The 27500-nt window shown below is 41.7% G+C and overlaps 4 protein-coding genes across 10 annotated transcripts in view; all 4 read left to right on the top strand.

Moving 5' to 3' along the window:
• Positions 1–13928, top strand: part of a1cf (apobec1 complementation factor) — a 16524-nt gene extending 2596 nt beyond the window's left edge. Inside the window, exons 2-13 of one of the 6 annotated variants that reach the window (XM_065949334.1) lie at positions 2671–2821; positions 3006–3140; positions 3236–3366; positions 3632–3870; positions 5525–5689; positions 6064–6161; positions 6796–6933; positions 8301–8457; positions 10035–10255; positions 10719–10855; positions 11675–11820; positions 12485–13928. In XM_065949334.1, the coding sequence (XP_065805406.1) occupies positions 2720–2821; positions 3006–3140; positions 3236–3366; positions 3632–3870; positions 5525–5689; positions 6064–6161; positions 6796–6933; positions 8301–8457; positions 10035–10255; positions 10719–10855; positions 11675–11820; positions 12485–12639 (1824 nt within the window). In that variant the 5' untranslated portion in view covers positions 2671–2719 and the 3' untranslated portion in view covers positions 12640–13928. Of the gene's footprint in view, positions 1–2670; positions 2822–3005; positions 3141–3235; positions 3367–3631; positions 3871–5524; positions 5690–6063; positions 6162–6795; positions 6988–8300; positions 8458–10010; positions 10256–10718; positions 10856–11674; positions 11831–12484 lie in introns of all 6 variants that reach the window. The other 5 variants (XM_065949333.1, XM_065949332.1, XM_065949331.1 and 2 more) reach the window with 5 other exon arrangements.
• A 638-nt stretch (positions 13929–14566) lies between these two features.
• Positions 14567–18092, top strand: LOC110003925 (microfibril-associated glycoprotein 4). The gene is made up of 6 exons (XM_065949339.1): positions 14567–14706; positions 15813–15965; positions 16113–16151; positions 16357–16453; positions 16856–17023; positions 17207–18092. Exons 1-6 carry the CDS (start codon positions 14701–14703, stop codon positions 17458–17460), a joined length of 717 nt encoding a protein of 238 aa, XP_065805411.1. The 5' UTR covers positions 14567–14700; the 3' UTR covers positions 17461–18092.
• LOC136177265 (microfibril-associated glycoprotein 4-like) lies at positions 14686–20778 on the top strand. 2 transcript variants are annotated; one of them, XM_065949338.1, is made up of 6 exons: positions 14686–14706; positions 18928–19080; positions 19227–19265; positions 19471–19567; positions 19970–20137; positions 20321–20778. In XM_065949338.1, the coding sequence occupies exons 1-6, from the start codon at positions 14701–14703 to the stop codon at positions 20575–20577; spliced, it is 720 nt and encodes a 239-aa protein (XP_065805410.1). In that variant the 5' UTR covers positions 14686–14700; the 3' UTR covers positions 20578–20778. The 2 variants fall into 2 exon arrangements, with proteins under 2 accessions (XP_065805410.1, XP_065805409.1); XM_065949337.1 differs by lacking the exon at positions 14686–14706 and adding an exon at positions 18267–18406.
• Positions 20779–23617: 2839 nt separating this feature from the next.
• The window catches only part of LOC110003922 (phytanoyl-CoA hydroxylase-interacting protein-like), a 13731-nt gene continuing 9848 nt past the window's right edge, over positions 23618–27500 (top strand). Inside the window, exon 1 of the mRNA XM_020659480.2 lies at positions 23618–23771. Coding sequence (XP_020515136.1) covers positions 23705–23771 — 67 coding nt within the window. The 5' untranslated portion in view covers positions 23618–23704. The remainder of the gene's footprint in view (positions 23772–27500) is intronic.

Below are 27500 nucleotides of genomic sequence, written 5' to 3'. Positions count from 1 at the left end.
AAGCCTCTGCATGTTTCTAATAAGCTCCACGAGCAGAAACGTGCTCAAACTAGGATCAATATTGGAGATGCTTTTGAAAAATGGAGAGAGGTTAGAACACAGAAAGGTTTACAGACCCATGCAGAGCTGGAGAAACACTGAAGCTTCAGAGTCCACCACATGGTGACCTGAGTGAGGGGAGGGGGGGGAGACAGCTCTTAAAAATCAGCTAAAACAATAATCTAGCAGACATTAGGTCCTTAAAATGACTTTATTTTGTCTTGTTTACTACCTAAGATGTAGTTGTCTGGCAGATATGATGCAGAACTAAACTACCAGTCTGCTCAGAAGTACAAAAAGTGAACAACTTAAAAATATATGAATCGTGATGTAAATAAGTTATTATAATATTCTCTCATACTGTCGACCTTTAAAATGAGTCCTTTGTGTTGTAAAGTGTGTTTGCATCCGTTCTGAAAACGAGCTTTGATCCTCACTGGATGACCTCTGACCTCGCTCGCTCTCTCTTTTCTTTGGTCGCCCTCCTCTCTGATGTGAAGAGCTCGTCTCTCTTTTTTTGTCATCGCCGAGTTTCTCTTTGAAATTGAACACAGCGAAAGAGAAAGATGCTAATGTGTGCAGAGAAGAAGCAGCAGCGGGCTGTTTTTCATTATTCAAATTATACCAACCTTTTCTTTAAGGTTCAAAGGGTTAGCTTAAAGGAGACACTTAGCCTGTGTGTTTATTTATACCAGATAAGAGAAGCTGCAGATTCTCGTGTTCGATTATCTGTCTGTGGCTCTGAACTCCCGACGGTTACCACGTACATCTTTAAGAACACCTCACAAAATATCAAAATGATCCCTTCATGTTAATATATATAATGATATAAAGGCAAATATTCTCATTCTCCCACCTAAGTGTGGATGTGTTTACAGCGTGTAGTGAGGATTATTGGGGAGGAGGGTATTAGAAAATCTCTCCCAGTGGCAAAACCATGTAGTTACTGCTGCTGCTCCATAATGCATACTGTCCCAAATTCAACTTTCCACCATCTACCTTCGTTGTAGTGGAGACAGAAATATCTGAAAATCGTAATTTTTAAAGAGATTCATCAAGGATCCTGAATCACTATTCAATCTTTGTTTCGCTCTCTCTTTTGTTTACTTCTCTTTCCAAAGAAATACATCTTTAGGATTTTTGATTCTTGAAAAATCATAACAGGTGGTGACAAAAAGTTGAAATGTTTTGTGTCATGCCCAGATGCAGCAACAAAGCTCCATTTCTCCACAACAAACCTTGATTCATGCAGGTCCTGCAGTTTATATCACCATGTTTAACTAGGTTTTTGTGCTTTGTAAATTGCACTTTGTATTTCCGTCTGCAACTTTGTGTTTTTGCTGCTGCCTGTCTCGGCCAGGTCTCCCTTGAAAAAGAGGTTTTTAATCTCAATGGGACCAACCTGGTTAAATAAAGGTTAAATAAATAAAATAAAAATCCTTGTGAAGACTTTAATCGAATCATTGTGTAAAATTCACTGACAGCTGAATCCACTACTTGATGTTATAGCTCATCATCGAGGGCCCGGGCTTGGTGTTGATGTTGTACGTGTGAATTTAGGACAGGGCGTGTGATGATATTTACAGTCTCACAAAGTTCAATGTGTGTTTAATAAATGTGATTCCCATGATTCCCATGTAAAGCGTTTTATATTTCTAGTGAGGCGGAGGGTCAGGCTGCCGGTCAGAGTCTCTGTCAATGATTACAGATTAGACCTTGACCTCGCTGCCGTCTGCCTCAAAACACGACTCCTATCTGTTGTTCTGAGCAGGAAAACAGGAGGAGGAGCGAGCAGCATACTGCTTGTTTATTGATTGTTTGTTCTGATGCATTGATTATTTGCATTTAAGTTTTATGAGACTGTAAAGAACCTTTTTATCAGGAACATCCTGCTTGCAGGATACGCTCATTTAACATCGCAAACCAGTACTACCAGTCGGATGTTTGGACGGATGCAGTCAAGACCACACTAACCGAGATCAAGACATACCTGAAACCAGAGTTCTCTGAGACAAGATCAAGGCAGGGTGGACGAGACAAGACCAAGACCATGAATAACACTGAAAAAACCATCACTCACTTCAAACGAAAAAGCAGGAAGGTTGTGTCCGTAACTGGGGGAAAGAAATCCCAAAAGAGGCGTTTTCCTTCTTATCACATTGATGATATGGAAAAATAGACAATCTGTGGTGGTCCTGACTGGTCTTGATTTAAAATCTGGAGTCTGCCCAGTCTGAGAACGAGACAATACTGAGAAAAAATGCGTTCGAATCCGAGACAATACCTTCAAAAAGTGGTCAATTTGCAATACTACAACACTACATAACGTGTCTTTAATTACATAAAATACATTGCCGTTCGTGTGTTAAAGTGTTGGGGATAGTTAGTTAAGCACTGGCCATTTAAGTCAAGAACAATTTCAAAGGTCAATCGGTTTGGGAGCAGGTGATCTGAAGTGATCTGTAAATTTCACAACAATCTGCTTGTTATGTTCAGACATTTTTAGCGAATCTTTCAAAAACAGTACAATATCGTCTGCATATAAAGAGACCAAAAAATGGAGTAATTTAAAAAATAACCTTTGCATTGTCTTTTTTTCTGGTGTCTTTTTTTCGTTTTTTTTTTTTACAGTGAGCACCCCTAATTTACCTGATTTTTGTATCGCTGTCAATCACACCCAATGGAATCCAATCAGAAAGCAAGCGGGGATGGACTGGCGGGGACGCAGAAGGAGACGGCACTGCGGGCGCTCATGCAGCGCACAGGATACCAACTGCTGCAGGTAGAGGACTGCTTGAATACATTTCTGACTTACAAAGTCATATCTATCTGAAACATCTGTCTTTCATCTAAATGCACAGAAGCTGAGTTAGCCAACTGAGTTTCCAGAGAATGGGCCTTGGCATCTTTAGGATAATTATTGTGTATTATGCTGGATTTATTAATGATATGGGAACGTGTTTCAGGAGAATGGTCAGAGGCGGTACGGTGGCCCACCACCAAGCTGGGATGGGCCACCGCCAGAGAGAGGCAGTGAGATCTTTGTGGGGAAACTACCCAGAGATTTGTTTGAAGATGAACTGGTCCCACTCTGTGAGAAGGTGAGAAGGAGGGAGGAGGAGAGTTTAATATCTTGTTTCCAAAAGTTAGCATGTCTTTCTCACACTTCTTGCCCGGTCTCATATCCTGTCTACAGTTCGGTAAGATCTACGAGGTGAGGATGATGATGGACTTTAACGGGAACAACAGAGGTTACGCCTTTGTCACTTTCAGCACCAAACTGGAGGCGAAAGCAGCCATGAAGCAGCTCAACAACTATGAGATCAGGTGACAGTTTCAAAATGTTCCAGACTCAAACACAGCAGAATACTCTAAAAAAACAACTCACACAAAAAGCATCTGCGATAGTGCAACTAACCATTATTTGCATTTCAATAGTTAACTTAACTCACTTTCATTCCAAACAAATACTAAAGTGCTGTTTCTTTCAACCACTGATAGATGATTTAAACCATCTATCAGTGACTGAACAACCTAAGTTTAATCATTCAATGATGGCTTTCCTTTCATTTGTTTCTTGTTGTGTGAGCAGAAATGGCCGCCTGCTCGGAGTCTGTGCCAGTGTGGATAACTGTCGTCTGTTTGTGGGCGGTATTCCTAAAACTAAGAAGCGAGAGGAGATCTTGTCTGAGATGAAGAAGGTTACTGACGGGGTCATGGATGTCATCGTGTACCCCAGCGCCGCTGACAAATCCAAAAACCGAGGCTTCGCCTTTGTCGAGTACGAGAGCCACAGAGCGGCCGCCATGGCCCGTCGCAAACTTCTACCAGGTAGATACCCATCATTGAATATTTATGGGCCAAGGACTAGTGACAAGAAACAGTGACAAGACCCTATTAAGAGTAAAGGAATTCTTCTTCTCTGACTTTCTTCGTTCAAATTCTTTAAATGAGGCAATGTGAATGTGCTCAAAAACTCACAAAACATTTAATAATTTTAGTACAGAGATTGGGAAATTGGTGCAGCAAAAAGCTTTGTTAGGGTTATGATGAGGCCTGAATTTTAAACTTCAATATGATTCTGGTAAAAGACAGAGGATACTGAAACCTGTTTTGATACCAAGGCAGCAAAGGTAGAAGTAGCAGAGAGAACTCACATGATTCCCCACCAGCATAAACGTCATCTTTTGTTAATGTTTTGATTGAGAACCCCGTGGCGGCAGAATCTACATATTGTGCCTTTAGGATAGTACAAAAATTCAAAATAAAAGCCTACATTTTTTTATTCTGAAATGCGAAATAATGGAATTTCAAACTTATAATTCAAAATGCCATGAATCAATATTAAGATTTTTATAAACGTTTGACAGCCCCAGTTTTTGTACAGGATCCTCCAAGACCATTCCTCTGATCTTCATCCAAGCTGGCCAGTTTGTTGAAAAGATCTGGGCTACTAAGACTTTTTCAAATCTTGAGTTTAGCAAAAGGGCATGGCAGTGTTGGCAGTCACTGAAAGTTTTTTTTTTTATAGAAATAATCTGATGTTATCTTTTGCTTCCTGTGGTTAATGCTGGGATGATTTGTAATGGATCTGTTATTTTAAAGCTGCTAAAGTACCAACATTACCTTAAATCATCAACACCTCGTAAAAGTAAAGACAACATCGTAAAAACATGTCAAAGTCTCCTGACTGACTCTGAGACGACATCATCAGCAGCCAATCACAGCTCATGTCACTGGGACGAAGTCCAATGGAAGTGGAGCTCTGGTGGGTGGGATGGGATGATAAGATAAACTTTGTATGATAGGAGTGACCACAGCTATTAAAACTAGCCATAAACACACTTAAACCTCCCTGTTTCTGTTCGTTTCAGTATGAACCGTCTTCAACAGGTTTAGTACTGAGTGGATTGGAGAAAAAAACTCTCAGACAAAATATAAAGAACCGATCCTCCTTCTTGACGCTATACCTGACAGCCTTGTTGATAAGATGGAAGTTTATTACTTCTACACTCACTAAAAGTTGAAATGAAACACAGTAAACTGTAACTGCTGAGTCATGTTGGTTCAAGTTGGCCTCTAAATCCAGGGTTCAACTTATATCCAGAATCGGGAAACCAGCCTACTGTTGTCCAGAATCTTTAACAGTAAAACTTCATTGGATAGACCAGACTCAGATACAGACTTTTAAACTAAATTCAGATTACCAGAGCTCTTGATTAAGACTACCAACTTTATCCACAGGGGGCGCCAAATTCTACACAAACTTAAAGATCCTCATAGCTGCTTTGAATCAAATTCTTTATGCTTGACAGTTTGTACAGAAATGTATTATCTGAGCTAAGAGCCAAACTTTGTAAATTTGTTTCCCATTTCCTATGTTACCAGTGTTACTTAAATGCAACATCAACAAGCTGTAAGATAAATAAAGATGAAAAGACAGGAACAAGAGAAGGACACATACAGTACCTGTGGTCTCTCTCAGGTCGTATTCAGCTGTGGGGTCATGCAATAGCCGTGGACTGGGCGGAGCCTGAGGTGGAGGTGGACGAGGATACCATGGCAACCGTCAAGATACTGTATGTCAGGAACCTGATGCTGCAGACCACCGAGGAGACCATCGAAAAGGAGTTTAACAACATCAGACCAGGTACCTGAATGCAACACAGTCCACATTATAAACTCTGAAGTCTTACATTTTGGAGAGTACTTCAAATCTTCCTTCACATCTTTGCAAATGAATTGTTAAAGTGAAATGAGACATTCAAAGACGCAGCAGTGTCCATCTTTTACATCACTGAGACTACAGGGAGACACTGAGGCAATTATCTACGGTGCAACTAGAGGGACAAAATAGCAGGAGATTAATCAGGATTTAAAAAATGAATGCATTCAATTAACGATTTTAAGTAAATGCTGACAGCGATATTAAAAACTTGAGTTAAATGGGAGGAAAATGGGAAACAGAACTGTCTTTCAAGAATAAATTAAACTTCCAGGTTTAATCTGTATCTCCTGTTTCAGGCGCTGTGGAGCGAGTGAAGAAGATCCGAGACTATGCCTTCGTTCATTTCACTCAGAGAGAAGACGCCATCAACGCCATGAACGCCCTCAACGGAAAGGTCAAAGAGTTCACCTTTTTCTTTCTCAAGTTCTTGCTCTTAAGTTCATATTTGTGATCACAGTGAAATACCAGGATGTTTACTAGATCAGTATGAAACGGGAACATACTAAGCCGGCGCACTATGCACTGCGGCTCTCAGACTGTCCAATCACAGAGCTTGCCAGCCGGCCAACAACATAAAAGTGCTGAAATACATTTGACATGTTGCCAAAAATGACGACGTAGCTGTAGTAGTAATAATTGTTTGCATATTGTTGTTGAGTTCTATTTACGGACAGACGGTCGCGTTAGCTAGATGCTAGCTAATTGAACAGAGCTCGGACGAGAAGTACGTCGTGTGACCCGTATTTTAGTATGCTACTAACAGCATGCTAACGGTCAGTTAGAATGCAGAATGCAGTATTTACATTTTGAGTATGTAGAAGGCAGTCGGCAGTATGTGGTTTTGGACACAGCCAATGACATAGAGAAACACGAGGATAAGAAATTACAAAATAAAACAGGAAACACTAAAATAGAGAAAAATCAACACCAGGGAAGAATGAGACAAAATAACACAAAGAAGGAAATCTAAACTCTGAAATTATACAAAACTAAACCTGTGTTATGGTTTCTGTTGCCCCTCCCCCCAGTTGGTGGACGGCTCACCTATCGAAGTGACTCTGGCCAAGCCGGTGGACAAAGACAGTTACGTCCGATACACCAGAGGGACCGGGGGACGGGGAGGGTCTCTGCTGCAGACCGACTACGCTGCCTACACGCTGGGACAGGTAGGACCCCTGAATGTACATCATACCGCGAACCACGACACCATGCAAGTTCAGGTGAGTCCTGCAGGAGTCAGAGGTAGTGAAGGTGGAGAACACAGATTTCAGTTAAGATTCAAAATCAATTCAATCAACTTTATTAATCCCTCAAAAGGAAGTTGGTTTGGACTGAATAAAACAATTTAAAGGATCAGTCCTTTAAATGGGACAAACACGTTTTAATAATGATTAGTTTAAAAAGCACAATGGGGCAGTGGTTAGTGCTGCATCCCCGTTTCTTCACAGCGGAAGGTTCCAGGTTTGAATCCCCGTCTGTCAGGAGTCTCTCTGTGTGGAGTCTGCATGTTCTCCTCGTGCATGTGTGGGTGCTCGTTAGGTTAACTGCTGACTCTAAATTGTCTGTAGGTGTGAATGTGAGTGTGGCTGGTTGTCTGTCTCTATATGTCAGCCCTGTGATTGACAGGTCGAACAGTCCAGGGTGTAACCCCGCCTCTCGCCAAATGACAACTGGGATTGGCTCCAGCCCCCCACCCTCCATGACCCCAAACAGTAAAGATAATGGATGGAAAATCACAGACACATAGGGAGATTCAATATTTGCAACTTCTGAAGGGATTAGGATCGATTATTTAACCCCTGATATCTTTAAACACATTTTAACCATATTGGTCAAACTGTCTTTACCCGGTTGGTCTGTAGAAGGTGAATTATCTGTTTCAGCAGCCTCCGTGTTCACATAACCTTCAACACTCTTCATCTTTTGAGAAGCTGCAGCCTGAAGGTTAACTTCCAACCTGACAGCGCAGGAGTTCAATTGATGCTTTGGGAGATGTTCAGGTTAGAGTCAGTGTAGTGAACAGATCCATCTAGTGGACAGTTTACATCATTACACTGCAAAGAGGCAGTGGAAGATATTAATGGAAACAAAAATACATGTACATTATGTTTATTTGTTAAAGGCGTTCCAAAAGTCCCCAAAATACTCGAATGGGGACCCCCACTGTACCTGGAAGTAAACTCTGACATTTTTACATACTTTAATTTCAGCCACTCAGACACCACTAATGCATGTCCACAGGTCACCATGTGTGTGAGAATGAGAAGTATGTGTCTCTATATCAGAGTGTAAACCAGAACTCTCCCTCTGGGATTAATGAAGAATTTAAAAAACAAACAAACAAACAGTGGTGGTGGATTCTATGTTTTCATTGCTCTGTTTACAACTGTATAATAAAAGGAAATTGGTTGTGAGTCATTAATAATAATACATTTTATTCCTATAGCGCTTTTCTAAACCCTCAAAGACACTTCACAGTTTCATTCAGAGTCAACTCTAAAAAGTCTTCAACTTTTCTTACCCCTCCCTCCAGGTGTACGACCCCTCAGCGGCGTATCTCGGTGCGCCTGTCTTTTACGCCCCCCAGGCCTACGCTGCTTTACCGGGGCAGTTCCGCTTCCCGCCGGCGGCGGCCGCCGCCAAAGCTCACATAGGAGGTCGAGGCCTGATGAGGACGCCATCTGTCAGAGGTGAGGATGCACTTTGAAACTGGATGTGAATCTTCTCCACCTGCTGGTTGATAAAATATGAAGCTGTGAGGAGAGCTCAAACTCACACGGACAAAAATCTCTGCTTCAAAAGAGGCCGAAAAGGCAAAAAGATTACGACCAATTAAGTCCAGCTGTGGTTTCTGTAAGTCGATCTGTTGACGTGTAAGTCTGAGCTCCCATTGCACATGTGATACAATAATAAAAATGACAACAAATTGCTGCTCAAATATCTTGTTTGACAGATGACATGCTTTAGTGCAAATCCAGAGAAAAGCTACATGCTATCCTCCTATGCTAAACCCCTCCCCCAACCTGTAACGTTCCAATCACAGATTAGCAATCTAAATTTGAGTCAGCAGTTATAAAAATATATTTTTTAGACCTAATAAAACTAGAAACACAAAGTTATAAAACTAACGAGTGTATTAAACTCCGTTTTCGTGGGATCTTAAGTAAGCTAACGTTAGCATTGTGAGCTAACAAGGTAGCATGCAAACAATCAAAGGGTAAAATGTTTTTATACAGACAAACAAAGTCTACAACAGTGAGAGCATACTTTCTGTAATGTGTCCTTTTTTTAAAAACTAGTCCATGTTGGAAAATGGTGTAAGAATGACGATAAACAAAAACGTATCTCGCCTTAACCTCCTTTATCCTTTTAAACTTCATCAATTATTCAACAGCCTAAGCTTTCAAAATAAAATCTAAGAATAGAGATAACGAGCCAAGGGACTGAAAGAGACAGTAAATAAAATATAAATATATATAAAATATGTGATGGGATTAACACAGTGATGGGATTTACGGCTCATTAGAGAATTGAAGGGAGTCGGGTCTTGTGGCTCTTTTCCTTTCAAAGAGCCGTTAAAAAATGGTTAAATATCTTGGCGTTCTGATTGACGGGGTCATCCTCAGTAAAGAGGCCACACAGCAGACACGAGGAAGAGGTGTACTTTTAACTGGAGAAAAACCCTCTCTTGTAATGTCAAGAGCCTGTGTTAGTTTCCGCCCTGCATCATGAAATAATCAGATCTTTTTTTTTAAATCAGTTAAACAGAACAGAAGAGTTTTATTTCTCTGATTAACGCCGGTTATTTGTTGTTACTGACGTCGTGCCCTCTTTATGACAGTGGAGACAGTCACTTGGGGGGGTTTGGGCTTCAAGAACAATTAATTAATCAATCAATATATTTCTATGATCTGTTCTTTAAGTCCTCAAGACGAACTTTGCAAATCAATTTCCCCCAAAATGATAAATATTCTACTTTTTTGGCTGTGACAGAAACTACAAATCAGATGTGATCGACTGAATCAAAAGTGACCCTTTATTGGTAATCAAACATAAAGTCTTGTTCGAATGATGTAAAGACGATGACACCTGTAGTGCTGGGTTCATGTAAGGTGGAGTTCTGTTACCATGGCTACCACTGTACCTGTTCACTGATTGGATAATTGTCTGATTTTCTGATTCTTCTTCCCGGTTGATTTCCGGTGATTTGATTGATTTCACTGCCCTTTTCGATCTCCTGTAGAAATTTACATGACTGTACCTGTAGGGGCTGCCGGGGTGCGGGGGCTGGGTGGGCGGGGCTACCTGGCCTACGCTTCCGGGGTCGGAGCGGTGGGTCGAGGTGGGAGCGGTGGCGCCTCCTACGGCCTGAAGGGGGACAAGCAGGCGGAGGAGAAGCTGTACGACCTGCTGCCCGGGATGGAGCTGACCCCGATGAACCCTGCTGCCATGAGCCTGAAGGCCGCCGCCATCAAACCTGCACCACAGGTAACTGAACACACCTGAGAACCAGGTGAAGCATTTGAGCGGATGAAAACTGTAATTGGATTTTTGTAGTTTTATCCACTAAAAGTGGGAATAACTGCTCTTTGAAGAAAGACAGATCTTATGGTGTCATTTCTTAATTATAATTTTTCAGTCTTTCATTCTTTACTGCTGTGTTTTCGGCTTCTCCGTTTTTCAAGTCTGGTTCTCACCATAGACTTAATAGAAGTGGAAGTCGCCATTTTGATGGGAACCAATGGTTTGTGGACATTGCAGCTGTTACTGTCTGGGGTTTGTTAAGCAAAAGTTATCATATTTGGACCACAGGATGAATTTGAATCTTTGTCATGAGTGACAGGTGATCAATGGTAGCAGCTAGTCAGTCACAGGTAGCCCTGCCCTAACTCCTGGTCCGTTTGACTCTAAATTGCTTTTTGTCTTTTCTGTGTGTGCGTCTGGTCTTCAGGTTCTGGAGGAGTTGTGTCAGAAGAGTAACTGGGGTCAACCCGTCTATCAGCTGCACTCTGCCATCGGCCCGGACCAGAGACAACTGTTCCTCTATAAGATCACCATACCTGCTCTGGCGACTCAGTACCCCAACGTGTAAGGAAACTGATGATGCTAATATAACTGCTACGTCTAGCACTACTCCAATTACCGTGACTGCCTCCTTCTACTACCACCCATACTGCTTAACTGTCAGGTTTGATCTTATTGTCGTCAAGCTTTTTTTTATTAAGGTTCTAAAAATGTTCAAGACGATAGAACTAGAATTCAATTTACCTGAATAGCCTGAACTCAGACTTGTTGGACGGTCTGTTATTCCAATAAAGCTCACAGAGAGACAGATTATTAGTCTGATATTTACAGGAACAAATCTCCAAAAGGCTCCAACAGCACAAACACGGCTAAGAGGTTAAAGGTCAGGGACTGAATTAGCAAAGGTGACACCTAGTAGACAGCTAGCAGCTCCCAGGTTCCACTCAAAGAGGCCACGCCCCCATTTTTCTACATCACTGTAAGCCTTAATATTATGTAAAGAGGAACAGAGAAATGTGCTCTGGAGACATGTTTATTTCTGCTGTAAAGTTAGATATTTTAACATGGGGCTCTATGGGGACTGACTCACATTTGAGACAGCCTCTAGTGGACACTCAAGGAACTGCAGCTTTTTGCACATCTACTGTACAATAATTTTCCAACCCCAGAGTTTGCTGCTTGGTCGTAACAAAGCAAACATACAAGATATTTACATGATCAGTTTGCATCGAATTTGATTGGCTTTGAAATGTTTTGATTTTACAGAAATTAATTATTGATTTTAAAAAATGACACAGTTCAGTTGGAGCAGCAAGCTAACATTATTTTCAGAGTTATGAAGTATTGCTTCATTATGTTGAGATCTGGTCTCTGTCTCTGCAGCCATCCCTTCACCCCTGCTAAGCTGTGTGCGGCTGTCGAGGAAGCTAAAGTGCACGCCGCTGAGCACACGCTGCAGACGCTCGGCCTGCAGACAGAGAGCGCCGCGGACGCTACTGCTGCCGCTGTGGCCTCAGTAGCCTTCCAAGGTATGTGAAGGTCCGTACCCAAAACTGACTAACTCTTCACTCTACAAACCTGCTAACAAAACCCCTCTCCCCCCCCACCACACACACACCACACACACACACAATGCAGCAGCCAGTATGTCCTCCTTCTAACTTTAGATTCTGGTCCTGAATGCTCTGGATTTGTTTGGCCCCCACACGGCCGTTTTGGACGCCCCTCGGTTTGCCAGATATGAGAGCAGTTATCAGGTCAAACCAACAGGTGTTGCAGTGATGGAAGCGGGCAAGAGAAGTGGTTCAGATAGAAGTGATTGTACCCGACCTAAAAAGCCTCTGCATGTTTCTAATAAGCTCCACGAGCAGAAACGTGCTCAAACTAGGATCAATATTGGAGATGCTTTTGAAAAATGGAGAGAGGTTAGAACACAGAAAGGTTTACAGACCCATGCAGAGCTGGATAAACACTGAAGCTTCAGAGTCCACCACATGGTGACCTGAGTGAGCATCCACTCTAGAGAGGAGAGGGGGGGACAGCTCTCTACAATGTTTAGGATCTGGACTTCAGTACCTTTTTCAAACAATCTCTCACAATGATGAAATGACCTCAATGAGTCCATCCCTAACAGCTGTTTTTTAAAAATGAGTCCTGTTGTATATGAAGTGTTTCCGTCTCGTCTGTCCTCAGGCTACACTCTGGCGAGCCCAGCGTCGTCTGCAGTTGCCTCCCAGCTGAAGCAAGCCGTGTCTCTGGGTCAGGACCTGACAGCCTACACCACCTACGAAGGATACCCCGCCTTCGCTGTGGCCACGCGCCACTCTGACGGGTACGGCGTTTTCTAGGACAGCCAACACAAAAAACCAGGAGGCACATTCACACTAAACTGCTTATTTCCATTTAAAAGTGTTCATTTTCTGATTGGTAAAAAAAAGAATGAGCCTGATGATGATGAAAGTTAGAAGTTATTTCTTTAAAAGCAGAAACAGTTTAATGTGAATGCTCCTCCATGCTGCTGGTTGCTCGGTGTCTGCAGGACGACTGAGGACTTAAATTTCGTCACACTTAAAAAAAATAAAAGCTGCCTGAAAAGGTCTTGGACACATCAGTCGCCCCACAATAAATTCCTGTCACGTTTTCCTCTCCTCGTATTATCTGTCTCTGCTCTTCTTCTTCTGTTTGAATTGAATTTCTGTGATTTTTTCTGTGATCGTTAAAGTCCCATCCTGTGATTGGCTTAAGTTTTGAACTCATGTTTAAATCATATTTTTAAGAATTTTCTGGTATTTTTCATGATCCTAGTTGTTTTTTAAAGGATGCTCATGACCTAAATCGACTGAATAGATTGATTTATTTTATCCTTTTTGTTCATTTCTCTGTCTTATCTCTATAGTTGTTTTTCAAATGTCTTACAGCTGCATGTAAGTTCTGCACCGCTGTGTATTTTTGACTTTTTAGCAGAAGTTCAAGCAGCCAGTGAAATCTTGAAAAGGACAAAACGACGGAAAACTTTTGGTCACTGAAGCTTTCTGGATTTTTTAGTTCTTCAAACTTTGAATACAGTTTGTTCCTGTTAACCTTTCAAAATCACAATCCGCCTTTTTCAAGCGACAAACACGATGCTATGTATTAGCTGCTCTTCCTAGCAGTGAAAGCGGGGGGGGGGGGGGGGGGGGGGGGGGGGGCGAGCTGTGTTGTGCACATGATAAAAGCAGAAATGTGTGCAGAAAACTGTCCCATCAGACTTGATATTTGTTTCTTCTTCATGTTTCTTTGAGTGTTTCTGGAGAGTTTTACAGTCGACGCCACACGCTGACATCCGAGCTGTGAACACGCCGAAGCAGAGACAGTATTAAAGTGTGAGAAGCACTTAGAACTTATTTTTATACCACTGAGATATCCATGAGCTATTTGTATAGAGATATTTTGCAATCTCCTTGCCTCCATAATTGACCTGGAAACAAGAAATGTGTGAACCTGAATCAACTCAACTCTTTGTTGAGCAGAGTGGATTGTGGGTATTCTGGAGGGGTTTCATATCTTAAAGGAAACTGTTGAAATAAAGTGTGATGGTTCATAATCTGTAATGATCTGTAATCTTTCCCAAATAAAGAAACAATCTCAACTCTTATGAGCCGGTTGTCTCCTGTGTCTGAATCTCTGTACAAACAAACATCTTACCATTTTACACATTTTACTTTTGATGTGTTTTTATTTGGTTTGAAAACAGAAAAATCCACGAGATCCGTCTCTGCTCAGCACAACAGCAAGTTCAGAGATTACAGAATCGTAAATTCTTGACGGTAAACATGACATGCTATAGGTTGGTCTCCAGCAAATCACAGCTTGCCATCTTTCATGGCAATACAGTTAAGCATAGACATAAAAGGGGCACCGGTGACATAGTGGTTGGTGTGCACACCCCATGTACGGAGGCCATCGTCATCCAAGCGGGTGACCCAGAATTGAATCTGACCTGTGGTCCCCCCCCCACAGGTCAGGTGAGACAGCTCTCGACAATGTTTCTAATTTGGACTGCAGTACCCATTTTAAACACTAGGGGTCAGAGTTACCCATTGCTCCCATAACTACCTTATTTCCCACAAAATGAGTTTCTAAGTTTCTTGAAGAGACTCTTTTTAATAAGAATCCTCAATGGAATAAAGTAGCAGGCAGTCTATAAGTGAGCAGTCGGCTGTTTGACCGACAGCCAGTGCGTGTTGAAAGCCCTGCTCACCGCTAGACAACAATGTTTTGTAATCCAAAGACACACACAGACTCAAGGACACGTATTCAGATCGATTTGTTGGTTTGAATCAGCAGCTGTTAATGTTTAATGGAGATACGCAGCTCAGAGATAAAAACAGAGTCCTGACGCCATTATCAACTTTGACAGGAACCTCACCATGACGGTACGTTTGTAACTAAGTTCATGTGTCTCTTTTTGTGTTTTTTTATAATAAAAAAGTTCCTTTAAAGAGCATTTGGCTACATTGACATATGTGGTAAGTCATTCACGACAGGTCCCATTTGTTTTTAGAAAAACATTATTAACACAGAATGTTTTTTAACATGATTTCATAGATATAATTATTGCACTGGTTGACCAGTCATAAGTGGTTTTCAAAAGGAATATTTTTCACTTCAATTGTTTGACTTTTTTTGTCTTCGTTATTACTTTATCTTTATTACAAAGTTCTGAAGCTATGATGCAAGATGAAGAAAAATAATTCCCTCATATGAGTTAGTATATGAGCCTTTTTTTGACATACATGTAATTACACATTTTTTGGCTAGTTGTAGCATATTCTCCAAAGTGCATTTATTAATAAGCTAAAATGCTAAAGCTGTGAAGCATTCAGACCGTGTAGCACCAAACACTTGTGATGAACACATGAATGATTAGCACCCCAACACCTTTTTGGGGTTCGTATATTTAATCTATGTTCCTACTTTTGTACGTTCACAATAGCTAAAGTTCTAAAAAAGTGTCTGTTTTCATGAACTGCTCCTCCTTGCTCCCTCTCTGCTCTGAGTCCGTCAGCTACACTCTGTTGAGCCCACACTGTTAGACCCCACGTGGGCCAAGTCTGCTCTGATTGGTCTGCCGATCCGCTCTGTCGTTATTGGTCAGTTGCTCAGCACGCGTCTCGGAAATTTCAACATAAGCTGCTGGGCCACAACGAGCCAATGGGCTTAGATCAGTGACATCACACTGACAATGACGTCACACTGACACATTTTTATCGAGGGGGGCTAGAACCGAGCGTTACATGCAGCTAATGCTACAGCTAACAGGAGGACGTAGGAGAAGACACGTTTCCGCAAACTTTGAATTTTTGCACATAGATGTGTCTAAACATGCACAGGACACTTGGAAAACACACTAAAGAGCAGATAAAACCAGAAAAAGAAGAATATGGGACCTTAAATAAAACTCCGACCCCAGCACCCCTTGAACCCAGAAACTTGTCAGACATTGCAGATCAAGATGAAAATGTGTATTTTTTATTTCCAGCTGGTATCGGTCTTTGTCCTCCTCCTCGCTCCTCAGCTGATCAGCGGTCAGCTCACCCTGCCCGTCGACTGCAGTGACATCTATAATAGTGACAACAGCCGGCCCAGTGGAGTGTACACCATCTACCCCATTGGAGCCACGTCTGCCGTCTCGGTACGCCTCCCCCCTCTCTGGGCTGCAGATATTTTTTGAGACAGTAAAATCATCTCTGACAGAAACACAGTTGTTATTATTCTGACAGGAAAGGTATTCCCCAGCAGTGGTTGATGTGTTTAATAAAATGTGTGTGTTTGTGTTCAGGTGTACTGTGACATGAACACAGAGGGAGGACGGTGGACGGTGAGTGTTTTTTCCAAATAATCTAAATATTCTCAGTATCAGGGCAACAGGAAAATTACCGCAGTGTGAATAATTAACAGTTGTTTTGGATTTAAGGTATAAACTGACCATTAAAAGCTAGCTTAGTGGCACTGACTAAGAAACATAACAGTACTGCACTTGCGTATTAGCTAATTAACCTCCTATTCCCCATCCCATCCCCCAGGTGTTCCAGAGGAGGATGGATGGCTCTGTGAACTTCTACAGACCCTGGGACCACTACAAGATGGGCTTTGGAAACGCTGCTGGAGAGTACTGGCTCGGTGAGAAATTAACAAGGGACCATTTTAACATCACAAACATCAGCATGTTGTGTTTGTGTGTATGTAATGTGACTCAATAAACAGGAAGAGTGTGGTCACATTAGACTGTTGTTAGTCGGGAAGACAAATGGATGTCACTGAAGGTTGTGGAGACTAAAGGAGTTTCCTCTGCAGAGTGTCTGGGCTCAGCTTTAGAGGGTGAGGAACTCAGACATTCACAGAGAGTTCAGAATAGAGACGCTACTCCTGAGAGGAAGGATGGACTCATAACAATGAATAACAAGGCTTCCTCCCTTTTGGACTCTCTGGCTTTTCGTCCACTCACTCTGTCATTACAGCTTGTTAGATATTATTTATTATTCTCATCAGGTCCTACATGTTTCTGTGTGTTGTTGCTCTCAGGTCTTGAGAATATCTTCCATCTGACTCTGAGGAAGAAGTACGAGCTGCTGGTCGACATGGAGGACTTCAGTGGAAATACAGCGTTTGCCCGTTACACATCGTTCTCCATCGACCCTGAGACGTACGGATACAAACTGCATGTGTCTGGATTCATTGACGGAGGGGCAGGTGAGTCAGAAGCTAAGTTTTATTTTCTGATATTTTGGGGATGCTTTTGCCACTAAGATGGGCTTTAGGATTGACCTGAATGATAACCACAATGTGGTTACACTTCTGGTTGTTTTAGTGGTCGGTCAGCAATAACATCGAAAGTAGTGATGTGTTGACAATACTCTTGTTGTGTTTCTGTAGGAGACTCTCTAGCTGTTCACAATGAAATGAAGTTTTCCACCTTCGACAAAGACCAGGACACCTGGCCCAACAATTGTGCCAAATCGTTCTTGGGGGCGTTCTGGTACATAAACTGTCTCGATGCAAATCCAAACGGGGTTTATCGCTGGGGGGCCGATGCCACTCTCAATGCTGTGGGAGTCGAGTGGGAACATTGGAAAGGCAACAACTACTCTCTGAAGAGCATCAGCATGAAGATCCGTCCTGTGCAGTAGATCACCAGGACCAACCAGCTGATCAACAACATATGTTCACTCATGTTCTTAAGATATAAAACAACAACCTATCTGAGAATGTGGAAGTAGACGCATAAAGTGACCTGAAAGATGGTCAAAAGGTTTTTAAATCTAGATTTTTTTAGGTTTAAAACCAGATGTGACTGATGATGAACATCATCAGTAAAACCCCTGAGATGTCTGATGTCTTGTTTGAGCTAAACCAATAACAAAGGGAACCCCCACTCATCAACATTTAAACAGGAACATAGTTTAGTAAATTTGAAGAAGTAAAGCTTCGTGATGATGTCCTTAAAAATACTTTGGGAGTTGTTTTTAATGACAGACTCTTGCGGCGAAAGTTCAGAAACTAAACTTATTTTTACACCACTGAGATATCCACGAGCTATTTGTATAGAGATATTTTGCAATCTCCTTGCCTCCATAATTGACCTGGAAACAAAAAACGTGTGAACCTGAATCCACTCAAATCTTTGTTGAGCAGAGTGGATTGTGGGTATTCTGGAGGGGTTTCATATCTAAAGGAAACTGTTGAACTAAAGTGTGATGGTTCATAATCTGTGATGATCTGTAATCTTTCCCAAATAAAGAAACAATCTCAACTCTTATGAGCCGATTGTCTCGCGTGTCTGAATCTCTGTACAAACAAACATCTTACCATTTTACACATTTTACTTTTGATGTGTTTTTATTTGGTTTGAAAACAGAAAAATCCACAAGGTCCGTCTCTGCTCAGCACAACAGCAAGTTCAGATATTACAGAAACTGTAATCAAGGACATATGTTCAGATATATTTGTTGGTGTGAAACAGCAGCTGTTCAGTAATTTGTTAATGTTTAATGTAGAAACGCAGCTCAGAGACTATAAAAAGTCTCGAAACTGCAGATTTTCAACATCAACTTTGACAGAAACCTCACCATGACGGTACGTTTGTAACTTACTTCATGTGTCTCTTTTTGTGTTTTTTTTAAGATGAAATGAAAACTACTAAGAGCTTCTTTAAAGAGCTTTTGGTTAAATTGACAGTTGTTTTTAATTTGTTTTCGATTAAGATATTTTTTAGTTCAATTATCTTTTTTTGTCTTTGTTATTATTTGTCTTTATGTATTTATATGTTTATACATTTTGAAGCTTTGATGCGATATCCCACAGAAAAATCACTCAAATTAGTTCAAACTCAAGAATCTGTATGAGCCTTCTTTGAGGTAAAAATAGTCACAAATCTATTGGCTAATTCTAACCTATTCTCCCATGTGCATTTATTAACGAGCTAAAGTCCTAACACTGTGAAGCATTCAGACTGTGTAGCACCAAACACATGTGAGGAACACATATATTAACCTACTCTACAGTTTTTAATAAAACTCCGACCCCAGCACCCTTTGAACCCAGAAATTTGTCAGACATTGCAGATCAAGATGAAAATGTGTATTTTTTATTTCCAGCTGGTATCGGTCTTCGTCCTCCTCCTGGCTCCTCAGCTGATCAGCGGTCAGCTCACCCTGCCCGTCGACTGCAGTGACATCTATAATAGTGACAACAGCCGGCCCAGTGGAGTGTACACCATCTACCCCATTGGAGCCACGTCTGCCGTCCTGGTACGCCTCCCCCCTCTCTGGGCTGCAGATATTTTTGAGACAGTAAAATCATCTCTGACAGAAACACAGTCGTTATTATTCTGACAGGAAAGGTATTCCCCAGCAGTGGTTGATGTGTTTAATAAAATGTGTGTGTTTGTGTTCAGGTGTACTGTGACATGAACACAGAGGGAGGACGGTGGACGGTGAGTGTTTTTTCCAAATAATCTAAATATTCTCAGTATCAGGGCAACAGGAAAATTACCGCAGTGTGAATAATTAACAGTTGTTTTGGATTTAAGGTATAAACTGACCATTAAAAGCTAGCTTAGTGGCACTGTCTAAGAAACATAACAGTACTGCACTTGCGTATTAGCTAATTAACCTCCCATCCCCCATCCCATCCCCCAGGTGTTCCAGAGGAGGATGGATGGCTCTGTGAACTTCTACAGACCCTGGGACCACTACAAGATGGGCTTTGGAAACGCTGCTGGAGAGTACTGGCTCGGTGAGAAATTAACAAGGGACCATTTTAACATCACAAACATCAGCATGTTGTGTTTGTGTGTATGTAATGTGACTCAATAAACAGGAAGAGTGTGGTCACATTAGACTGTTGTTAGTCGGGAAGACAAATGGATGTCACTGAAGGTTGTGGAGACTAAAGGAGTTTCCTCTGCAGAGTGTCTGGGCTCAGCTTTAGAGGGTGAGGAACTCAGACATTCACAGAGAGTTCAGAATAGAGACGCTACTCCTGAGAGGAAGGATGGACTCATAACAATGAATAACAAGGCTTCCTCCCTTTTGGACTCTCTGGCTTTTCGTCCACTCACTCTGTCATTACAGCTTGTTAGATATTATTTATTATTCTCATCAGGTCCTACATGTTTCTGTGTGTTTTTGCTCTCAGGTCTTGAGAATATCTTCCATCTGACTCTGAGGAAGAAGTACGAGCTGCTGGTCGACATGGAGGACTTCAGTGGAAATACAGCGTTTGCCCGTTACACATCGTTCTCCATCGACCCTGAGACGTACGGATACAAACTGCATGTGTCTGGATTCATTGACGGAGGGGCAGGTGAGTCAGAAGCTACGTTTTTTTTTCTGATATTTTGGGGATGCTTTTCTCACTAAGATGGGCTTTAGGATTGACCTGAATGATAAACACAATGTGGTTACACTTCTGGTTGTTTTAGTGGTCGGTCAGCAATAACATCGAAAGTAGTGATGTGTTGACAATACTCTTGTTGTGTTTCTGTAGGAGACTCTCTAGATTATCACAATGAAATGAAGTTTTCCACCTTCGACAAAGACCAGGACTACTGGGCCGACGGCAACTGTGCCAAAAGATTCTTGGGGGCGTTCTGGTACGTAGAATGTCACAATGTAAATCCAAACGGGGTTTATCGCTGGGGGGGCGATGCCACTCTCTTTGCTGTGGGAGTCGAGTGGGAACATTGGAAAGGCAACAACTACTCTCTGAAGAGCATCAGCATGAAGATCCGTCCTGTGCAGTAGATCAGCAGGACCAACCAGCTGATCAACAACATATGTTCACTCATGTTCTTAAGATATAAAACAACAGCCTATCTAAGAATGTGGAAGTAGATGCATAAAGTGACCTGAAACATGGTCAAAAGGTTTTTTAAATCCAGTTTTGTTGAGGTTTTAAAACCAGATGTGACTCATTATTTGCTGATAATAAATTAACAGCTGAGAGGAAGTCTTCATTGTGTCTTTCTGTCCAGGTTCTTTTAGTACAAAGATGGACTCGTGATGAACTCTGAAATCAGTAAAACCACTCAGAAGTCTGATGTCTTGTTGTAGCTAAACCAAGAACAAAGGGAATCCTCACTCATCAACATTTAGACAGGAACATAGTTTAGTAAATTTGAAGAAGTGAAACTCTGTGATGATGGCCTTAAAAAGTCTTTTGGAGTTGTGTTTATGACAGACTCTTGCTCTGAAAGTCAGGAAACTGATTGATGAGTCAGAGGTGATTAAGTCACATAATAATTTCCAGTTATGGCTGTGAGTGGACGTTGTTACTCCTCTGCAGCTAACACGGAAATCAATACTAAAACAATCCCACACCATGCAAGAAGTGTCACAACCCAGAAATACAAAACCTAAGAGTGAATATGACGAGAAGAGGGTCAAAGACAAACCTCAAACAACTGAAGATCGTGTTAATGGAGAAAACTTGTCGGGGTCTGAGCACAAAGACGGAAATTTGCCAGGCTGAGCAGGCCTTATATTTGTAGTAGTTTGTCTTTATTAACAGATATCTGCATAAAAGTGCAGCTAACAATCTGTTCCAGATAAAGATTTTTTACCTTGAGCAAGAAATCTGCTTGTCTGTGTCACAAAGCAAATCAGCCTTTAGATTCCCTGACTACCAGAAACGCATCAGAAAGGATCAATCCGACCTGCATTCAACAAACAAACAGTTTAAAACTTGTTTTCTTCTCCTCTTAATGGCAGACCTGACAAAGTTTGATTTTATACGATTTTTATACAAACGTACAAAAATGCATCAAGATGTTGCTTTTTGGCAACAAATACTTCTGGCTCATACTGGTAAAGTAATCCAAAGTAAAGCCTCCGTGTAACTTATACTCTTGAACTGGGACTCAACAGATGAACCGACGTTCTCTGGGATGTCATGGACAATGAAACGATGGTGTTTACACTGCAGACAGAAACACCGCACAGAAAAGGAAGTCTTGCTTTGAATTTTTCCAACTGCTGGCTTTCTCGGGATCACAGATAAATTTGCAACCATTCCCAGATTAATATGTCGTCTTTCAGATGGTGATTGAGAATGGGTTCCTAGATTGCACAAACCCAAATAGATCCAGGCAGGTGGAGATCAGCAACTCCTGTGTTCTGTGATGTAAAATTACAGTCTTTATCAATGTAGTCAGCTTGTGATTAAAAAGTCATCTTCCTCTGTAACAAAAAGGTCTATCTCTGCAGGGATTCTTTCTGTAATGTTGTTACACACTTAGAATAACAATCTGAGGCTGTCAGGAGAACTTTTAGTGGACACACTTTGATTCATCAAGGATCATGTTGCAGACATTACAGCCTATTTACCTGCTGCAGGAAAAACTATCACTCGAGAATAGATTTCTCATTTGTAATTAAAACTGCAACATAATAAAGGCCCCAGGTTTTAAAATACGACAAGTCCCCGTTAAATTTATGTATTGAGTCAAAGAGGGTCCTCACGATGCACAAAACTGTGCATGTGTGTGTGTGTGTGTGTGTGTGTATGTGTGTGTGTGTGTGTGTGTGTGTGTGTGTGTGTGTGTGTGTGTGTGTGTTGACCTGGCTCCACTCTGCGGTTAATCTCCTTATATAAACGCTGGTTTAATTCACTTCAGTGCGTCCTGTAATCTCTCCTCCTCCTGCTGCTGACTTTATGTTTTAATCCACACATGATGACATCAACACTGCGTCCGTTATTCTCATGTGAAGCTCGTTTTGTTTCCCTGGAGAACAAAAGACATGAAAACACGTGAACGGAAGCTAAAAAAGCATCGACACAAACTGATGTGATTAAATGAAGCAGGATTTTAAAATTGTTACAAGATTTGATTTTTTTCCCCCTTTCTGTCTGATTTCACGTTCACCATCCAGGCATTAAAAGACACGTCTGTTTGCATTAAAGTGACAGCTCCCCCTGGTGGCAGGAGATATCACGTCCAGAATGAAAAATTAGGTCGAGGTGGATTGATTGATACGTCAACATAACACTGCACTTAAAAAATGTCTAAATCCTTTTTGTAACAAGCTGAGAATCAATTTGTGGATTATCGGAATACAGCATAGGGTTAAAACTGATTTATATTCCTGCATCAAATTTATGCCATAGCAATGCACCTACACAGAAGGCTACATACGTGCGACAGGAAGTTGCCAAACACCAGCGGTTGGCTTGTGTCAGCTTGTTAAATTATCAGATTTTCCATGACAACAAATGGAATATTCACAGGTAGCTTGCAGTGTAGTTACAGGCAGTCAATGCACATGCCAACTCCCACAGTGGGCATGTGCTTCTGGTGGCGATGAGCCCAACAGGAGGGGCCCAGTTTGAATTTTGTGTTTACAAACAAAGAAAATGCTACTGATTCTACTTTTTAATGAGGACAATGTGCTACAAACGCATTCCAGAATACTTAATTACAAGAAGCGAAAAGATTCTGCTTTCGGTTTAAAGTTCATGTGAGGGCCTTTGATTTTTGTGTATTTTGGCGCCCCCCCGTGGACAAAGCAGCATGCCTTCTCTCATGTGTAAGTGTTGTTTTTTGAGGACTACTATGCACAAATTTCTTTGATTTTACTAAAATCACATCAAAGTTTTAAATTTGTTGTATTGTGACACCCCTAGTTCCTTAAATAATGTAGAGTATTTAACTTAAAAATAGTAGTTTTACGACAACTATCGCTGCTTCAAAGACATCTCTCTCTCTGCTATGGTGACATCATGGGACGATCAAGGGGAGAGAGAGAGGGAGAGAAAGAGAGAGAGAGTGTGTGTAGTGGAGCAGCAGTCAGATGTAGTTGATCCTCACAGCTGTTGGACGGATGGTTTCAGTCTCATTTCTCTCTGTGTCAGTGTTTGTGAGAGGACGTGAACATGACGGAGTCGCACCTCAACAGTCCCAGTTTGGAGCTCCAGAGCCTGCAGCTGTGTGACAGGGAAGGTCAGTGTGTGTGTGTGTGTGTGTGTGTGTGTGTGTGTGTGTGTGTGTGTGTGTGTGTGTGTTTTAAAATACAAGTCCCCGTTAAGTTTACGTCTTTTGTTAATGAGTGTCCTCACAATGTACAAAACTGTGTGTAAGTGAGTTTGTGTGTGTGTGTGTGTGTGTGTGTGTGTGTGTATGTAGTTGTAGCACTATCTGTTAACTCTTCTTCACAGTGACAGTTTTATCTTCCTGCTCCGCGTTTCATATTCTGATCAGTGTGTCAGTCTCTAAAGGACCCTGCTGATCATCTTTTGTTTCGTTATGTGCTGAACAGATCAGATGTAAACAAACAGCTGCCAATCAATTAAAAACAATTAATCTAGTTAATGACAGGTTTTGTAATTCATTTATCGCAAGAGAAGGAATGTATGACACATAGACTCGCCCCCTCTGTCGTCTCTCTCTCTCTTCATGTTGGTCTCAAAAGATTGGTTGTTCAGCCTCCTCATATTTATTCTGCAGAAAGTCAGAGTGAGCTGATGTGAGAACACAGCAGGATATAATCAGGAGAATTCACCTGGAGCCAGTGGGAGGGGCCAGTGGGAGGGGCCAGTGGGAGGAGCCAGTGGGAGGGGGTGGTGACCTTTATTCCCTGTGATCGCTGCACGACCATAGACTGTCTGCACGCCACCTCTACCATCTCCGTGCTCTAATCAACCTGCTGCTGCATGTTTCCTGTTCTCCAGGATGTTCTTCTCCTCTCTTTACTTCACATTGAGATTCTCTTCAACTACACGCAGCGTTGATAGAAAGACAAATATTCTCATTATAGCGTCTATAGAGGACTCTGCTGCTGAGTCCACTACTTCCTGGTCGTTCTTCTTAGTCAACCTCGCCTCAGGAGACCCCCCCCCCCCACCCGCTGTGAGTTGGAGCAGCCCTTTTTCAGGAGTGCATACATGAAAATGGTTTAAGATGGCCAAAATGTCAAACTCTACCTGACTTTAAATCCATGTGCCACCTGTGGCCCCTCCCCCTCCACATCAGCTGTACACAAGGATGGTCTGTTTATTATCTCGAGCATTTATAAAAACGTAATCACACATCAACTGAAACAGGTCAGGTTTGATCTGCTGACTGTAATTAACACAGAAAATGATTAAGAAACATGCCTCAGCCTTATAGAGGGGAAACATCTGCAGGCAGGGGCGCTGGTGGCGCAGTGGTTACAGTGCGCGCCCCATGTATGGAGGCTGTAGTCCTCCAAGCGGACGGCCCGTGTTCAAATCCGACCTGTGGCTCCTTTCCCGCATGTCCTTCCCTACTCTCTTTCTCCCTGATTTCCAGCTCTATCCACGGTCCTATCTCTCTATTAAAAGGCACAAAATGCTTAAAAAAATTATAATCTAAAAAAATAAAACAATCTGCAGGCAAACGAGACGTTTGTGGTGCTGTTGGAACTGAATGTTGCCTAAGTGACAATTGAGACGTTCAGGGGGAACAAGAGTGAGCAGGAAAAAAGGAGCGCTCTGCTGGTTCTGGGTGTGAGAGAGTCGCACAAACATCTGAAACTGAATCTTTATTCATGATGAACGTGGTGCCATGCGTTTCTGTCGAATCCCAAGTAGTTTCTGCCACAGGGGGACAAAATATCAACACTATTAAATGTTAATGAAACAACTGAAAGAGCACATGGATGGTTTTTTTGTACTTTAAAGGTCACATATTATGTAAAATACACTTCACAATGTTTCTCTAACTCTAATATGTGTCTCTACTCTGTGTACAAACCCAAAATGATGAGATAAGTCCAAAATGAATGAGTTGCCAGTTAAGGACCAAGCTAAGTATTTTTACTTTTGGGGCTACTTGTTGCAATAAGCTGTTATTAGAGGGGTCTGTTTGGACCTCTCTAACAGATATCCAAAAGGTGTCTCAACAGTTTTTTTTTGTTCATTTTATTTGCAGAGATGTATGTTTTATCTTTATGGTGATATTTGTTGGTTCTGGATGAACGTTCACTCAGCACCTAGAATTCTTTGAGTGTACTTACAATCTGAAGCACGGCTGATGAGGATGATCTGCGTGTTAGCTCCAAGAGGAGCAGTAGCTAACGGACTCTGCAGTAGATCAGCAGAGATTAGCATTAGGATGAGCTCGAACAGAGGAAGTGAAGGATTATCATTCTCGGGAAAGATTCATGTTCCTGCATGTCTCTGAAAAAATGACACCACAAGCTGCTGGTTTTATTAAAACAGGTTATGAATGACACGCTAATGTTTAAAGTCGTAGCGTGTTTGCATAACTCATTTCGTAATATTTGAAAGTATTATTTTAGGAGCAGGAAGTGACCATATTTGAACAAAGGTTTGGAGCTTAAGAGGAGCGAGGGGTTTGCAGACACAGAGGGCCTGATTCAAAAAGGGAGTACGCAGCTTTTCAGCCCGCTAAACAACAGCAAACGGCGCATCAGTGCGTCGGTGCTTTTTGTGCTTTTTTAAACGATCCATCATGCCATAATTTGGGGAAGAATTGACCCCAATCCATGCAAATCTAATGTCTAATTCCGAACACGTGTGCTAACAGCTACGCACAGTTAAAGTGAAAAATTAGCGTGTGCTGAGAGTTGGTGGTAACTGCGCCGCTGTATTTATAAGGTTCAAGGTTGTCTTTATTATCCCTGCTAGAGGGCAATTTGTTTTGCAGTCAGCAGTAAAACACACACATACATACAGCCCGAAATGAGCAAACAACATAGAAAGGACAGTAAATAAATACAATAGTTAAGAAACTGAGGCAACACAGTTAGAGGTTATACTGAGCTCCATCAGCGTGAGAGTGCAGAGGAACAGACAGACACTAAACAAGTGCAAACTGCACTGATCATGACCCCTTTAGAGTGTTTAAGGATGAATATCATTAGCGCTATATGTTATGTGACTTAGACCTTGAGTCGGAGCAGATAGAGGGAGACAATGATGTTAATTTAAGGAGCTAGCGGTGGCAATCCAATCCTAGGGAATCAGACCCTGCGTCATCAACAAAGCCGTTAGCTTGGTTTGCAAGGTCTGTAGCCTAATCATTATTACTGCAATATTAAGGTGGATGCTAACTTCAGCTAGCTAAACAGGACTTAAACTATATGCTCTGGGTGAAAGTATGACCCCTGCTTCATGGTCTTTTCATTTACAGGGTTTTAGATTTGATTTTTATAGTTTTACTGATAACTTCCCTTTCCCCCCCAGAGGACTTTGTAAACTGAAGTTTACACCTGTGTAAGTTATGATAGTAAAGCTTGTAAATTCCAGCCTGAAATGTTAAAACCTCACTTCAGTTACAAGGTCAGCATACATTTTTTTACGCCAGGTTCAGTTTGTTGACTTCATGTCACACCGGCTGGTTGATGGGAAGCTGCCGACAGACGATGTTTGTCTGCTGTGATTTGAATGCGAATGTAAATGAGACTAACAGAGCAGAGCGAGAGAGTGCTCACCTGTCAGGTAAACAGGAAGTCATTCAGCCAGGGCTGCTCCAGAAGAACTGCTGAAATGTTTACTTTGTTGTCTTTGAAATGAGAAAGAACACAGTTAGCACCACTAAGGTGAGCTTTTATTCTGAAGTCTCAATTTAGAGCTCTCTTCCTTAATGTGCTTTGTGCTTCAAGTTATTAGACAATATGTTATCACTTTCTTTTTATTTGTATTAAAGGTCCAACAGTGAGATCTGTTGAAGTAAATGATAAAATGA

Source organism: Labrus bergylta, chromosome 21 (assembly GCF_963930695.1).
Source record: "Labrus bergylta chromosome 21, fLabBer1.1, whole genome shotgun sequence".
Taxonomy (NCBI): domain Eukaryota; kingdom Metazoa; phylum Chordata; class Actinopteri; order Labriformes; family Labridae; genus Labrus; species Labrus bergylta.
Note: the sequence above shows the minus strand (reverse complement) of the source record. Positions and strands in the feature narration are given on the sequence as shown.

Bases quoted from the DNA above. Each gene is read 5' to 3' on its own strand.
- LOC136177265 (XM_065949338.1), top strand. The intron at 19,081-19,226 runs GTACGCCTCCCC...GTTTGTGTTCAG, and splicing joins GAGCCACGTCTGCCGTCCTG to GTGTACTGTGACATGAACAC. The intron at 19,266-19,470 runs GTGAGTGTTTTT...CCCATCCCCCAG, and splicing joins CAGAGGGAGGACGGTGGACG to GTGTTCCAGAGGAGGATGGA.
- LOC110003925 (XM_065949339.1), top strand. The intron at 16,152-16,356 runs GTGAGTGTTTTT...CCCATCCCCCAG, and splicing joins CAGAGGGAGGACGGTGGACG to GTGTTCCAGAGGAGGATGGA. The intron at 16,454-16,855 runs GTGAGAAATTAA...TGTTGCTCTCAG, and splicing joins TGCTGGAGAGTACTGGCTCG to GTCTTGAGAATATCTTCCAT.